This window comes from Antennarius striatus, chromosome 4 (assembly GCF_040054535.1).
Source record: "Antennarius striatus isolate MH-2024 chromosome 4, ASM4005453v1, whole genome shotgun sequence".
NCBI classification, from domain to species: Eukaryota; Metazoa; Chordata; class Actinopteri; order Lophiiformes; family Antennariidae; genus Antennarius; species Antennarius striatus.
The window spans coordinates 4059049-4075814 of record NC_090779.1 but is presented as its reverse complement, the minus strand read 5'-3'; the positions used below and the strand labels follow the sequence as shown (position 1 = coordinate 4075814).

The 16766-nt window shown below is 40.2% G+C and overlaps 1 protein-coding gene across 2 annotated transcripts in view; it reads right to left on the bottom strand.

Moving 5' to 3' along the window:
• The window catches only part of pard6a (par-6 family cell polarity regulator alpha), a 37989-nt gene that overhangs the window by 17021 nt on the left and 4202 nt on the right, over positions 1-16766 (bottom strand). The window contains exons 3-4 of one of the 2 annotated variants that reach the window (XM_068312868.1): positions 1369-1658; positions 981-1106 (exon numbers count right to left, since the gene is read on the bottom strand). In XM_068312868.1, the coding sequence (XP_068168969.1) occupies positions 981-1106; positions 1369-1658 (416 nt within the window). The remainder of the gene's footprint in view (positions 1-980; positions 1107-1368; positions 1659-16766) is intronic. The other variant, XM_068312869.1, reaches the window with a different exon arrangement.

Here is a 16766-nt window from a genome sequence, read left to right as displayed (position 1 = left end):
TTCCCTTCCCCCTTGTGTTCACGTGCGTTTTGTTTACATGCGCCTTTTGAACGTGGGACTACTAGCATCGGGTCAATCGCCATAGTTTGGCACTTTCCTTTCAGTAACTTTGTTACTACGTATTTTGCTCTTATTTTTCTTGTGTTTCTCTCTTGTTGATAACTGTTGATTTATTTCTGTTAACAACACAGGGGAGCTAAGCTAACACAGTTTCTGGAAAGGTAAGATCAAAAGTATTGTATTCGTGAAGTATATTGACCTGTTGGCTGTTGGGTGCCGTCCCTACTTTATCTCTAAGTCCCAGTGAGGAGGATGAATGTATCAATATAGCACTTTACTCATACTCATAAGAAACTGTAAATAAGATAAGAATGTGCTCTCTCTCTCTCTCTGTGTGTGTGTGTGTGTGTGTGTGTGTGTGTGTGTGTGTGTGTGTGTGTGTGTGTGTGTGTGTGTGTGTGTGTGTGTGTGTGTGTTTGACCGTATCAACCTTTTGTATCTCACAAGGCAGGGAACGAGTGATAAATTCACCTCTTGATTTCTGCCTGGATTATTTCTAAAGCAGGGTTTAGGTCAGTTGAACGTAACCCTTGACTGGTGACTGAATACCTATTAGGCTGCAAATAAAGGCTGAGGCTGTTTGTTAATGAATGCTGTACTCGCTTTGGATATACGCACCCGTGTTTGGGTGCATATGCGACCAAAATGGTCATAATTTCGAGCCTTGATCAAGCAGCTCGTATCTCAAGCTGTAGTTCTGTTGTGTTTATTCACGGGCATCCTGGGTCCTGTACATTAACATTTTAAACTTGTTACAAATAATATGCTGATGAAAGTACATAACTGAAAGACAATATTTTATTTCATCTCTAAATAGGCTTGCCTGTCATTGAAAATCTCAGATAAAACATCATTGAAACACTAGCTATTACAGTGACATAGCTGAACTACTCTCCCAGAAGGCAAATGTTAGTCATTACCTGATCCAAAGATTTTCCTGCTACATCGATACCATTGACTTCAAGGATCTCATCATTAACGCCCAGCAGTCCTGTGCTTTCTGCGAGTCCACCACGTACCAAACGGGATATGAACACCCCTGGAACCTGGAGCACAGATCAGGAAGAAAAGACAAAGGTAACATCCGACTGCAACATATACAGCTTTCATAGGAACCAATGACACACAGGGCCATCAAATGTACAAACATTTAGAAATACATCATGAGTCTAGGGTCTCCTCATCTTGCATGTATCAGGAGTAGAGATGTAGAGGAGAGCAGTGTATGCCATCGGCTTCAATGATTTTTTTGAACATGTTTAAAGTGTGACTTTTAATACTGTGACTGTTCACCGAGATTGACCTTACCTTCTCCACGCCCTGTGGTGCAACCCGCATGCTCAGCCCATCACGGATGTAGAAGCCCAGAGGTTTGTGGGTACCATGCTTGTGCAGTCGGACACGTCGGTGTGTCTCAGGCAAAATATCCACATCAATGATGGAGGAGATCTGTCTGAAATTCTGTGGCAGACCAATCAGAAGTCCTGGTTTGTTTTTAGAGTGGGTGGAGCCTGAGCTGGTGGTGCGCAGTCCAGTTAAGCCCAGCCCCTTCTTACGCCTCTGGAGAGAGTTAGTCCCGAAGACTGTAGGTTCATCTTCTTCAAAAAGACAAAAGGAAAGATGAGGAGAACAGTTAAAACATTCGTACTGATGTGAGCTTTAGTTTTACATTTCAGGATTAAGAAATTACTAAAAGGTGTTTCTCGGGCTCTGCTAACAGTGATCTACATCTCACAGGTGTTGGGTGATAGCTGGACCATGCCTGAGGGTTCAGGGCTGACCATAGTTTGGTCATCTGATGCTCAGCCACAAGGGGCAACATAAGAAATCTCCATAACAAGGTGTTATTACACTTCATTTAAACAAGAACTGCAGACACAAACACTAAATCACTGCATTCTCTCAAATAATACCTGACACCACTTTGGAAAAGTCCTGAGTTAATGCATGTGAGGCAAATTATAAATTTAATGATGATTCATTTTGGTGAATAAAACAAGGTTATTCTGCTAGCCTCTGAACTCCTCTGAATGTCTGACTGAGTCCCCTTCTCCAAAAAGACAATCTTTCCTGTTTCTTTATTTTTACCACATTATATATAAAATATTGGTCCCCAAACCACAGGATCGGTACCGGTCTGTGGTTGAATTGGACCTGGGTCAATCAGAATGATTACATAACTTCCATTATTTCTGTTTTATTTCTGATCTGATTCTGAACGATGTTTAGTTTTACATGAGTTGATTCTCTCCCTCACATCTGTCTATGGGTCACTCTTGATGCTTGTAAAGATGCTTGTCACATGACTACGACCTTCTTAAAGGGCCCACTCTGGCAGCTAACACAGAATAAATTACCTCTAAATTGAAACTCCTAAGCTAGCAAAACAAACAAAAACAATAAAACTTTGGAAAGTTTCTGGTAAAAGACCCAGTGAGGAGACATTTAAATATGTTAAACATTAAACATTAAAAGTGCAGCACATTCATGTGATCTGCAGCATATGAATAAATCCAAACTCTTCATGTTATCATGTTTAGTAATGACTGTAACTATGAACTTGGAGTAAGTTGTGAGAAGTGACAGTAAGGAAAAACTCAGACGGAACATGCAGCAGCATCACAGTTTATTTTATTCATCTTTCCTTTCCTTTCCTTTCCTTTCCTTTCCTTTCCTTTCCTTTCCTTTCCTTTCCTTTCCAGCTATGGCTGACAGCATGACCTTTTCAAAAATATATGACTATGTCAGAAAGACATTAAAAATCAAATATTCAATATATGAATATTCCTGACTGCTTTCTCTACTAATAATTAGTACTGCAGACATGTTTACCTGTTGCTACTAACAACTATTTACTACTAACTTGATGCAGCAGTTATTGATCCCGAATTAACACTCTCTAAAAAACATGAACAAGTGAAAAGTACAAATAAAGATTGCTATTACTATTAATACTACTTTAAAACTCTGCTTAAGAGTTCCGTTTGCCTCCAAGGTGTGTCCCATATAGTCCAAGTATCCAAAGAGTGTCCCATATAGTCCAAGTATCGATGTTTGTTCTGGACCAGTGTTGATCAGCTAGAATTCATAGAATCCTTTTAGCCAACAGTCAGCAGCACCCCATCCCAATCAATCACTCAGTGAAAATGAAATAACATTGGTTTTATTCTCCACATGAAGGCAGCAAACATGTGACGTGTTACCAAATTGCTATAAATTGTTACCAGATACTGAATGTCTATAATGAATGTTAGGATCGCTAGCAGCACTGATCCACTATGTGACACCAACATAGGAATTAGCCCATGTACAGTATATCCTCACAACAACATAGACACTGGGCTGTTTACTGACAATAGGAATTTACTGCCTGAATGGGTAGATAGATAGATAGATAGATAGATAGATAGATAGATAGATAGATAGATAGATAGATAGATAGATAGATAGATAGATAGATAGATAGATAGATAGATAGATAGATAGATAGATAGATAGATAGATAGATAGATAGATAGATAGATAGAAGGAAATTGTATATATCCACTGCTCAGGCATTACATAACGAATAATACTGGATAAACACCAGGAGAAAAAGAAACACTGACATCACAGGACATACCATACCAAGACATACGCTACACTAACAGACACATGCAGCACTAACAGGACTTATATAACAAACTATAACTAAAATATAAACACTATAAAATTAAAATATAAACAGTATAAAATTAAATTAAAATATAAAACAGTATAAAATTAAAAAAATATAAACAGTATAAAATTAAATTAAATTAAATCCATTCAACCCCATGGATTTAATTTAATTTGGGTCTCAGATGCATCCACACTTCCATAATGTCAGAGGGCTATACTCATGAATGAACAAACACCAAACTGTTCTACAGGTTTACTACCTCGTTGACTATGATTAACACAAACTTGAAAATTGTCCTAATTTCTCTACCTTTGTCTGGTTTAGTCAGGTCAAGTCAAGTCAGCTTTATTGTCAAATAAATGTCATATATGGTACATATATGCATGCCATGCAGCACAGATGAAATTGCAGTCCTCTGACCCATGGTAAACAGGCAGTACAACGGGCAGTACAACACAGACAGTACAACGGGTAGTACAACACAGACAGTACAACACAGGCAGGACAACACAGGCAGGACAAAACAGGCAGTACAACACAGGCAGGACTACACAGGCAGTACAACACAGGCAGGACAACACAGGCAGTACAGCACAGGCAGGACAACACAGGCAGGACAAGACAGGCAGGACAACACAGGCAGTACAGCACGAAGTATTAGACAAAACACAAGGGTTGGTTTAGCTTCAGATGAACATTTATCAGATGAACATTTATCAGATGAATATTTCACAGCCGAGATTAATAACAGAGACATTCTTTCACCTGATTTGTTGGCCTTTAACCATTTGTATCTCTTTTAGGTTACCAGTGTAGATAACAGGAATAAAGCCTTGTTAACAAGGGAGCTAATGAGAGTTATTTCAGTCTGCCCCTACATTGGAACACTGGATGTACATTTACCTCACTGAAGCTCCAGGTATTGTTTTTTTTTTATCTCACTGTTTTTCCAATGACTTTGAAACAATCTAACCATCTAGTATGAATGCTTACAGCTCATCGAAGGTCCCACCCCCTCTGATCTGACTGATTAAAGATTAAACCAAGGGATAGAAGGAGTTTTACACAACCTCTGTGTCTGAACAGATTCAACATAGACACATTTAATCTCACTCTGTAATCCTTTTGTTGTGGTTCAGCAGATAATTATATTTGTTCTTTACTCTTTGTGTGTCTGTATTTCAAAGTTGGGGTGTTGTTGACCCCCCTCGTTCAACAACCCCTCTTTGATACCCCCTGGTACACCCATCAACCATTGTTGAGGAGCCAGACGGGTTTCAACGATGGTGGTTAGAATGTCAATAGCACTGACATGAACACCACAGGGTGGATAAGCTGGGACAAGACCAGCCACCATCAGAACTGAAGAAGCCTCTTGGATGAATGGTGAAACGTCTTCAAGAAACTTTCTTAAAGTCCAGTGGATTGATTTAAACAGTTTTGGATAACCGTGACCTGGATAACTAAGAACGTGCACAGACATACAACAAATTTGAAATGTGCTTCACTACTGGACAAAGACACAAAGTGTCAATGAATCACAAGCCAAAGAATCCATTCCTTATCCAAAACAGGTTCACAGATATTTTCCCTTTTGCGTCATACCCATCACATGACTGTGTGACAGGTCATTAATTATAATGTGGGTTTGGTAGCCACTTCCTTAAGCTCATAGCAGATAGCTGAAGTTTTTGTTTAAGCTTTGAACATCCCAAAGGAAAGACAACTCAACCTCTTTTTGACACGTTTCTGTTTCTATGTGGCAGGAAAGACAAAAACTTTCTGGCACATTCTGTAGCCAGGCGTTGGCAGCAGAACAAACATTCAAATAAACAAAATTTGATTTAGAAATATTGGCCAATAATACTGATTCTTCCCAAATTCAATGAAATCTCACTGAAATGTTGAGCTATCACAGAAAAGCCTCGGCCGTCTCAAGTGCACATGCATGAGATACCATGACCATGCCTTCTGAAATGAATAACTACATCGTATGTCCTGGATACTTTGATTTCGAAGAAATCATTGCACCAGCTCATGAGATCATTAATGACTGGATCATGTCCAGACTCATTACACAGGACACTCTGAATGACTGTATCATTGGCAGATTTCCAAATATGCCTGGTCTCGTGCTTATTTCAACACATATTTGTGCAAATGATGAAAAAAAAGGTAAGGAAGCCTTGAGCCTTGAGGTGAACTAGCTACATGTAGTTTCACCATTTATGTTCCATTTGTTAGATAGATAGATAGATAGATAGATAGATAGATAGATAGATAGATAGATAGATAGATAGATAGATAGATAGATAGATAGATAGATAGATAGATAGATAGATAGATAGATAATTTAATAATCCCAGAGAAAATTGTACATATCCACTGCTCAGGCATTACATAGCGAATAAATACTGGAAAAACACCAGGAGAAAAAGAAACAGTGACATCACAGGACATACCACAAGACATACACTACACTAACAGACACATCCAGCATTAACAGGACTTATATACATAAGTGAGAGTTTATACATATAAACTCTAAAATAAGTGAGAGTTTATACCTACAAACTCTAAAATAAGTGAGAGTTTATACATACAAACTCTAAAATATAAAATGTTTATATACAAACTCTAAAATCCACCGTTTGAGGTTGTGGATCAGTGAAAGTGCCCAATGAGTCTAGTGTTTAAGACATGGGATTGGGAAGAATAAAAAGCTGAAGAAAAGTCAATAAAAGACAACCTAGCTTGGGTTTTGGTCCTTTCTAAGTGTTTGAATAGCAAATTTAACACGGTGATTACAGTGTCTTCAACTTGTGTTCTACAGGCATAGGGTCACGCACCTTCTGTTTTCCTTGTCAACTCTGGTTTCACAAGTTTTTGAAAGATTTGAAGAGAAGTGAGAACAACTGGCTGAAAATTTGTAAGGAATTCAGGATCCAGGATAATCACAGCCTGCTTCCACATGCTGGGTACAATTTGTCCCCTTGAAGATCGATTAAAAATATAATGAAAAATAGAACTAAGCTGCTTTGCATGACTCAAATGCAATGCCACTAACTTTGAAGTCAGAAGAGCATCAGCAAATTAAAAATCTGACATCAAGCCATCATCCAAGGTGATGCTGGTATTTCAGCTTGGTGAATGTCTGCCATTGCTTTCATGCCAGACCAAGCTGAGCAAAGCTCTTCAAGGGGAGACAATAGGGAAGAGAACCTAGAAGAATTCTGTGATGACATTTCTGAGTGGTGTGTGTTAAACGTAGCATTCCAGAAATGTGGGGCACAAAACTACATTCTATCAGCACCTGTGTTACAACATTTCAGAGTAACACAATGTAAACAGGAGGAAATGAGTGCAGGGACTTGGACCATAAAGAGCCGGCAGCAGCAGACCATGAGGACCGATGGTGCATCTACAAAAGACATTGTGAATAAATAGCAGAAAATATTATATTAAAATTTACCCCGAGATTAAGTGTTGTTAGTTATTCACCTGGTCATGATAAAATCTACACTTACGAACACAGGTATTTAAAACATTTGGGTACTGAGTGTGACATGACACTACATAAGTAAAAAACTAGCAATGACACCTACAATACCGGGCACAAAGGTCAGTTTATAAACTGCTGCAGTCCTAAAAATCTGACTGAAAGAGCACAGACTTGTAAAAATGTGTTTTATATTAGTGCATGTGTGCTTGGCTGACTGAGAGTAGCTACCTTGACAAAACAATTTCCTGTGAGGGATGAATAAAACATTATTCCAGTGTTTTCTTCTGATTATACACTGTTCTCGTCTGGCTGCTGTATCTGTAATCACCGCTGGGGATGAACGGATAATCCTGATTGTGGATCTGGCAAATATAATCATGAAGTCACTAAGAGCACAAATACAATGTTGAAACACACACGACGCCCCAATCCACACCTATATGTATACAGTGTATATACTGTATATATACATATAGATATTTTTTTTTAAAAAGTCCCTCTCACCCTTATGGGGTGGTGTCTGTGTGTTATCCTCAAGCTCAGGTCCTCTACCAGAAGCCTGGGGGTCTGAGGGTTCTGCGCAGTATCTTAGCTGTTCCTAGGACTGTGCTCTTCTGGACTGAGGCTTCAGATGTTGTTCCAGGAATCTGCTGGAGCCACTCTCCCAGTTTGGGGGTCACTGCCCCAAGTGCACCTACTACCACGGGGACCACATCAACCTTGACCTTCCACATCTGTTCCAGCTGTTCTTTCAACCCTTGATACTTCTCATATATTATATATACATATATATATATATATATATATATACATATATATATACACACACACACACACACACACACACACACACACACACACACACACACACACACACACACACACACACACTTAATATGGTTTAGATCAAGTGTTATGGTTTGGTGCCCCATAAATGGATTTCACATGACTTAATATTTTTGTTTTTCAAAACACTAGAACTGAAAAGTTCCAATAAAAACAAATACCTGACTTGCTGCATTCTCTTACAGCATTCTTTCATTCTGTCACATACAGGAGTGCTGTGTGTGTGTGTGTGTGTGTGTGTGTGTGTGTGTGTGTGTGTGTGTGTGTGTGTGTGTGTGTGTGTGTGTGTGTGTGTGTGTGTCTGTGTGTGTGTGTGTCTGTGTGTGTGTGTGTGTGTGCGCGCGTCTGAGCAGAAGTATTGATCAACAGAGAGCAGCATTAACGTAAGGCACACACACATTTAGATAGTGTGTGTTTCCTCACAGCTGAGACAGATCCTCAGCAGAAAGGGCCAGACTAAAGCCTGAAGGCACAGACAACAGTAAGCCCCCTCAAAACACCCACAACACACTCTGATATATACAAACACACACAAACACATATCACACAAAACCATCAAAATACAACACAACAACAAAGTGGAATATAGTGTTAAATTAGTGACCCAGAGATAAATGTCCTTATTAGGTTTAGTCATATTTACCCACATCCTCCTGTCATTTATTTGACTAAATGTTTGAACGTTTTAGTTTTATTGTAATAAAAAAAGCTGTATTTCAACAACAAATTCTGACTATTCAGGCCCTTCTCACAACTACCTTGTTGGTTGAGCATTTAGATTTTTCAGTTTGATCTGGACTGGTCCGGATAAAAGGTTTTGTCTTTGGGACCAAACTGAGAAACACTTTGGTTTTCAGTGTGAAAAGTCATTTTTGGGTATTTCAGACATCTGTGTGAATAATAGGAGGCTCCCATCACCATAAACAAAGGAGCAAAACAGGCAGATAGAAGAGGAAAAGAAATAGATGAGGGATTTAATGTTGATGTAGAACAAAAAGAGGACAAAAGCAGTATTGAGAATGAGCAGAATACTATTGGGTTGACAAATGTTTGTCAAAATTGCAATGTATCGACTGCTAGGATCATGGTTGACACACGCCAATGTCCTATCCATTGTTATTATTATTTAATTCATTTATTTTTTGTCACTGTAATAAATATTATAACAGCGTTTGATGCTCAAACAGTTCTCCTTCAGCATCAGAACAACTGTCACCATAAAAACATTTTTAGCTGTTAGCAGTTGTTTCACAGCCCCCACACCACTAATTGATCACAGGACCCTTAAAAACACCATCTACATAACGTCCCAGTCATCATTAAACATCAGACTGATTCTCAGTGATTAATCTAAAAGACCCATAGTGAATCAGATGAGTGCTTCATAGTCATGGATCATGTAATCCAACAAAGAAGACACAAAAGAGAACACCCCAAAGAACAACCAAACAAACAACATCAACCTCATCAGTTATCTCACCACTATCTCTTATAAGTTGTGTGCTATGGATTGAAGGGGCATTCTCCTATGCATACCAGTCAGTGTGTGGGAACTGGTGTAGGCCTATGAATCTGGTCCAAAGTGTTGATTTTTCATTAAAGTTTCAAATGATGCTGTAATGAACCTATGAAAGCATTGAGTGAGGCTGACAGTGAAAGAGTGTGTTTGTTGTGTCACTTGTATATTTATAGACTGTGACTCCAAGAAGTTTGATCATGTACATTCATGATACCAGTCTGTGTTCCCTAGACCTAGACAATAAATATAATGGAGCTCTCCTATGTTCTAACTGTTTAGTGATATGAAGGGGTTTCTCCCCAGCAAAACAATAAATACAGTCTAGATTACAAACCCAAAGCCGGGGTTGAGAGCTGGGTGATTATTTTCTTATCTGACCTGCCTCTGGATAGAACTCTACCCTCATCTGACAGTCAACAATCAAATTCTGACATGCTGCATTTCTGTCATACCACAATTACTGCAGCAATATGCACAAGTCCTCCGTCCACCCTATGGGTGTCTGCTGTTTCACGGGCCGTTAACGTATTATAGATTACAATCTGATTCTGCTGCACATCAGCCAACAGCAGCAGAGCAACCTGGTTAGCTACAATATAAAAAATTTTAATTTAAAAAAAAAATATATAAATGACTTAATCACAGTAATGGGCTGTGATTAATCCTGATCACCTCAAAAGATTAAAAAAAAGATGTGAAAGCATCTACAAGCAAACCTTGGTTTTCGAATGCTTTGGACATAGAAAAAATTGGAATTTGACCAAAAAAATTCAGAATTTTTTTTTTCTTGGAAGTCAAACAAAATTTGGAAGTCGAACGCGAAACAAATACAGTGACATCCATCCTCCTCCTCTTCCTCTCCAACGTTCGTGCTCGCTCACCTGAACACTCAATTGAACACGGGCACATTACGCATGTCGCACTCAATAGAACAAGCGAATTATATTTACATGTAACCACAACAGGAACTCCCAAAATAAGAGCGTCAAAGGACCGTACTTAACAACTGCTCACCCCCACAAAGGTAAAAATTCTTATCTTTATTGTTCTTATGCTTTAACTGTAATGTGCTTTTTATTTTAGTTTACTGTATTCAATAATTTTTCACTTAATTTGCGATCCACTGCCTATGAGTTACAGTACTGTAAACTTCTGTCCAAAAGACGACGGTAAATCGTACTTTAGGCTAACCTGATTATGTCGATTTTTTTTTTTTTTCTTTCTCATGTTTGCTTCTTTCTTTTACATTTGTTTGATATGTTTCATTACTATACAGTCTGACATATAAATGACATTATAAATAACATACAGTACGGATAGAGCGGCAGAAAATGAATGGATATTATGTTGAAAAAAGGAATTTTTCTAGCGTCTTGGAATGATTAAGACAATTTACATTATTTGTAAAACTAAAAATGTATTTGGATATATTAAAAAAAAAAAAAAAAGTCCCTCTCACCCTTGTGGGGTGGTATCTGTGTGTCATCCTCAAGCTCGGGTCCTCTACCAGAGGCCTGGGAGTCTGAGGGTTCTGCGCAGTATCTTAGCTGTTCCTAGGACTGCGCTCTTCTGGACTGAGGCTTCAGATGTTGTTCCAGGAATCTGCTGGAGCCACTCTTCCAGTTTGGGGGTCACTGCCCCAAGTGCTCCTATTACCACGGGGACCACATTAACCTTAACCTTCCACATCTGTTCCAGCTGTTCTTTCAACCCTTGATATTTCTCAATCTTTTCGTGTTCCTTCTTCCTGATGTTGGCATCAGCTGGAATCGCCACATCTATCACCACTGCTCTCTTCTGCTCTTTGTCCATCACCACTATGTCCGGTTTGTTAGCCAGTAGCTGTTTGTCGGTCTGGAAGCTGAAGTCCCACAGGATCTTAGCCTTGCCGTTCTCAACCACCTTCGGTGGTATGTCCCATTGGGATTTGGGTACTTCTAGTCCATACCGGGTACAGATGTTCCTGTACACTATCACAGCTACTTGGTTGTGTCTTTCCATGTATGCTGAGCTGGCGAGCATCTTACACCCTGCTACCACATGCTGGACTGACTCTGGGGCTTCTTTACATAGCCTGCACCTTGGGTCAGATCTACTGTGGTAGATGTTGGCCTCTATTGCCCTTGTACTTAGGGCCTGTTCTTGTGCTGCCATGATCAGTGCCTCTGTGCTGTCTGTCAGTCCAGCTTTATTCAGCCATTGGTAGGTCTTCTTGATATCAGCCACTTCCTCTATCTGACGGTGGTACATGCCGTGTAGGGGCTTGTCCCTCCATGTTGTCTCCTCCTCCTCCTCTTCAGGTTTCTGCTGTCTAAGGCATTCACTGAGCAGTTCATCTGTTGGGGCCATCTTCCTGATGTACTCTTGGATTTTTGATGTCTCATCCTGGACAGTGGCCCTGATGCTCACTAGTCCTCGGCCTCCCTCTTTCCGCTTAGTGTACAGCCTCAGGATGCTGGACTTGGGGTGAAACCCTCCATGCATGGTGAGGAGCTTTCTAGTCTTGATATCTGTGGCTTCTATCTCCTCCTTTGGCCAGCTTATGATCCCAGCGGGGTATCTGATGACCGGCAGTGCATACATGTTGATGGCTCGGACCTTGTTCTTGCCATTCAGCTGACTTCTCAGGACTTGTCTTACTCTCTGGAGGTATTTGGCTGTGGATGACTTCCTTGCGGCCTCCTCATGGTTGCCATTAGCCTGTGGGATTCCAAGGTATTTGTAGCTGTCCTTGATGTCTTCTATCCTGCCCCCTGGTAGGTTGACCCCTTCAGTTCTGATCATCTTGCCTCTTCTTGATACCATCCGGCCACATTTGTCTAATCCGAATGACATCCCTATGTCGTCGCTGTAGATCCTGGTGGTGTGGATCAGTGAGTCAATTTCTCGCTCATTCCTGGCATACAGCTTGATGTCATCCATGTAGAGGAGATGGCTGATTGTTGTCCCGCTTCGGAATTGGTATCCGTAGCCACTCTTTGTGATGATGTGACTGAGGGGGTTCAGGCCTATGCAGAACAGCAGTGGTGATAGTGCATCCCCTTGGTATATGCCGCACTTGATGTTAACTTGGGCAATTGGCTTGGAGTTAGTCTCCAGGGTTGTCTTCCACTTCCCCATTGAGTTCTTGATGAAGGCTCTTAGTGTCCTGTTGTGTGTGTATATATATATATATATATATATATATATATATATATATACGCACACACAGAGTGGTACCTCTACTTATGAAGTTAACTGGTTCTGGAAGAAATTTCTTAAATAGAAAATTAGAGATGCATTTTCCATGCAAGTGCCCTAATCCATTCAAACCCCCAAAATTCAGATATAAATGTTTTATGAAGCATAAAAATGCATCAAAACATGTTACAAATACATGTTACAATTAAATTATTACACAATAAATGAGAGTTGTGCATAATGTAAAAAACAAAGAATAGAGTAAATAACAAAAATGACGGTCATTTACCTTTTAACTGCTGTCCTCATTTTATTTTGCCCTCTTTGGTTCATGTGCTACTTGCCTCACCATGCCGAACAACAGAGTGAATTCCAGTCCTCCTTTTGAACTTCTCAAACTACCCACGTGATGCCTTAATCTCCCCGTGTTTTATGGCTTCCTTTTGTTTTAATAACGTGGCAATTGTAGATAAATTATGGCCATATTCTTTGGCTAGATAAACCAAATGCATCCCTAATTCATGCTTTTTTATCTCTTGCTTTGTTTTTATGTACAAAAAAACTTTTCATCTTCTTTTCTTTTCCTCTTGTCTCATCACTTTCTTGGGGTCCGTTGTGAATACTCCAAAAGTTAATATATTTACATAAAACTATCAGAACGTTGCATGGGTCGAGGGCCGAATGACGAGGACGCTGCATAGACACCTATCTATCTACACACAGACACATTCGGTAGAGGTCCCTCTTAGCCAATGGGATGCCAGGAAGATGCTAGGTAATAGCCAATGGCAGAGCAGCTATAAGAATATTGCGTTCAGGAACCTTCGGGAGCTGCGAGTAGCAGCCCATACTGAATTTTTACCTTTCGTATCCTGAAATTTCTTTTGTAACAAGAGGCAATATTTTCCTGTTGAGGCATTTCGTAACTTGAAAATTTGATATAAAGAGATGTTCGTAAGTAGAGGCACTACTATATATATATATATATATATTCATTCAATCATACTGTATTCTACTACTTCATCCGCTGTGGCGGGTCGCGGGGAACTGGAGCCTATCCCAGCTGTATATGCATACAGTAAATACATGTATATACTGTATATGTAGGTATACTGTATATATGTATAGACACACACACACACACACACACACACACACACACACACACACACACACACACACACACACACACACACACACACACCTTTTTCATCTCCAGCTCTGCACCTCTGCTGTGCTAAAATTGGGTTTCATCTTTCTCCTCTTCATATTTTACAGCAACACTTTGGTGTCTATGGAAATCCTCCATGTGAATCACAGCCTGCTGAACGTCATTGAAGCACAGCTCCACACGTACTGCACACAGACAGGGACACATGGCATGGCACCAACTGTGGCACTATTTTTTGTGTTTGTGTGTGTGTTGATGTTATTTCTGGAAAGTAATTTCTGTGCTAGAGAGGCACCCTCTTCTCTAGCACGAAGAAGACAGCCCCTTTCCTTCTTCATCATGCCTCCCTCTCCCTGTCTCCCCCCCAACATGAAGATGATGGTGTGCCAGCTCTATTTGATCAGGACCACAAGGCTCACAATCTATACCTTATCCTAGCATGGTGCTAAAGAATCAGCTACTACTTAACATTGGAAGAACTTCAGTGATTTGAAACATTTGAACAGAAACATGACATATTGAATTCACACATTAATGTCACTGAGATGTATTCTATGTATTGTTGTGAACAGAGGTGGTCACTAGACCAGGTTTGCCTATTTCTGCTGAAAATATGACATAATGTGTTTAATTTTCTGGACCTACCAGGGTAGGAGATTGTTTTGTCCCATTACACAGCCCTGACTGTACCCATGGTGACTTCTGCATGTTGTGATATCACATTCATACCCACTACACAGACTGATTGTTAACCACAAACACTGCAGCACTGATGCATTACAACTGCAGTCCTTTTTTTATGTGGACATTAAATACACACATATGCACACACACATGCACAGTCATAATAAGTGGTGGCACTAAGTGAAGCTGGTTGAATTGATGAAGTCATTCAGAGTTAAGATTATCCCACTCAATGGCTAATGGCAACACACCAGATGGGCCGCTAGCACTCTGTCGCTCACATACCACTCACACACACACACACACACACACACACACACACACACACACACACACACACACACACACACACACACACACACACACACACACACACACACACACACACACACACACACACACACACAGCAGATGAACAATGGGACAGTGTGACCTTTTTATCTGGACAGCTGGATGCTGTAAGTGGTTGTTTCTGTCTGGATGGGTCTACTGAATTATTTTCAGTATGACATTATATAATAATATCATATTATATAATACACTATATCCCCATACATTCTAAGCAATATGAGAGGCTTTAACAGATGCAGGACAAAGGTCTGTTTGAAACCTTTGTAGCCTGACCTGCTGGTGAGGATGTGTGTCTATTGGATGAAGGCTTTATTCAGAACCAGCATGACAGCTGAGTTAGAGATGGAAATCTGTGGCTGTACCCTGCTGCATGAATTCTATTAGAGACTACAGGTGGACAAATCTCCCCACTGCAGTACATGTAATGTGTACACAGAATTTCACAGCAGCAATTGGGTGAGTATGATCTCAGTTGTGTAACCCATGGACTACCTCTAACTAATGATGTTCAGACTATATATGAAGCACAGTGGAGATCAAACATTCTTGGATCCCTGGTGTGTGTGTAATTGAGAATTACTTCATCTTTTGCCTACTGAGCTTTCAACATACTGGCCCTAATTTAAAACAGTGTGTGTTGATTTGTTCGTGCTATCTCCATCTATCTCCCCGTCTTACACTTTGCTTTCTCTATCACTCTTCTTTTCCTGCTCTCTTTCAGACCACCATGTTAATGTGATTGAATTAGCAGCCGTCTGTGATTCTGATCAATAGAGGCCTGTTAAGAAACAGATAAATATCATTAAATCATGCATTATGCACCGCAAAAAGCTTGCTGAGGCCGCAGTACACTGTGTATCTGGTATTAGCATCAGCTAAACCCTAACATATAATAATACCCATGCCTTCTTCTTCTTCTTCTTTCAGTTTTTCCCTTCAGGGATCGCCACAGCGAATCAGTTGCCTCCATCTAACCCTGTCTTTTGCATCTTCTTCTCTCGCACCAACTACCTTCATGTCCTCTTTCACTACATCCATAAACCTCCTCTTTGGTCTTCCTCTAGGCCTCCTGCCTGGCAGTTCAAAACTCAGCATCCTTTTGGCAATATAATCACTATATCTCCTCTGGACATGTCCGAACCATCTCAGTCTGGCCTCTCTGACTTTATCTCCAGAACCTCTAACATGTGCTGTCCCTCTGATGTACTCATTCCTGATCCTATCCTTCCTGGTCACTCCCAGAGAGAACCTCAGCATCTTCATCTCTGCTACCTCCAGCTCTGTCTCCTGTCTTTACCTAGCTTAGTTGTAAACTTTGATAACAGGTCAAAAGGTCATTTTTAGATCTTAGTTGTTGTAACTAGTGCTATATCTTTTCACTCATGGAGGGTTTCTCTGATTTATCAGAGTATTTCCGCCACACTAACAGCAGCTCACGGTCCATTTTGTCTCTGTGAAATCACATCTCTTCATCACACAACCTTGAACTACAGAGTGTCTTTGGGGACACTGTTATTAATGAAGCCATCAGAGCACAGATAAGGGCTCAGAGGTTGATGAGTGCGGCCATCTGTAAGGGCCCAGCACTACAGCTGGGTCACAAGAAAAAGCATGACTTGGCACAAAAACATAGCACGAGATCAGATGTTTCAGGGTGCACCATGTAAACAGCTATTTATCAAGCAGCACTGCTACACACACACACGACTTAGAAGAGACCGTGTTCAGACATCAGAGCAACAGTAAAGATCAGCTTAAGTTTCAGTTCAGGCTACATCTGATATGAATATTA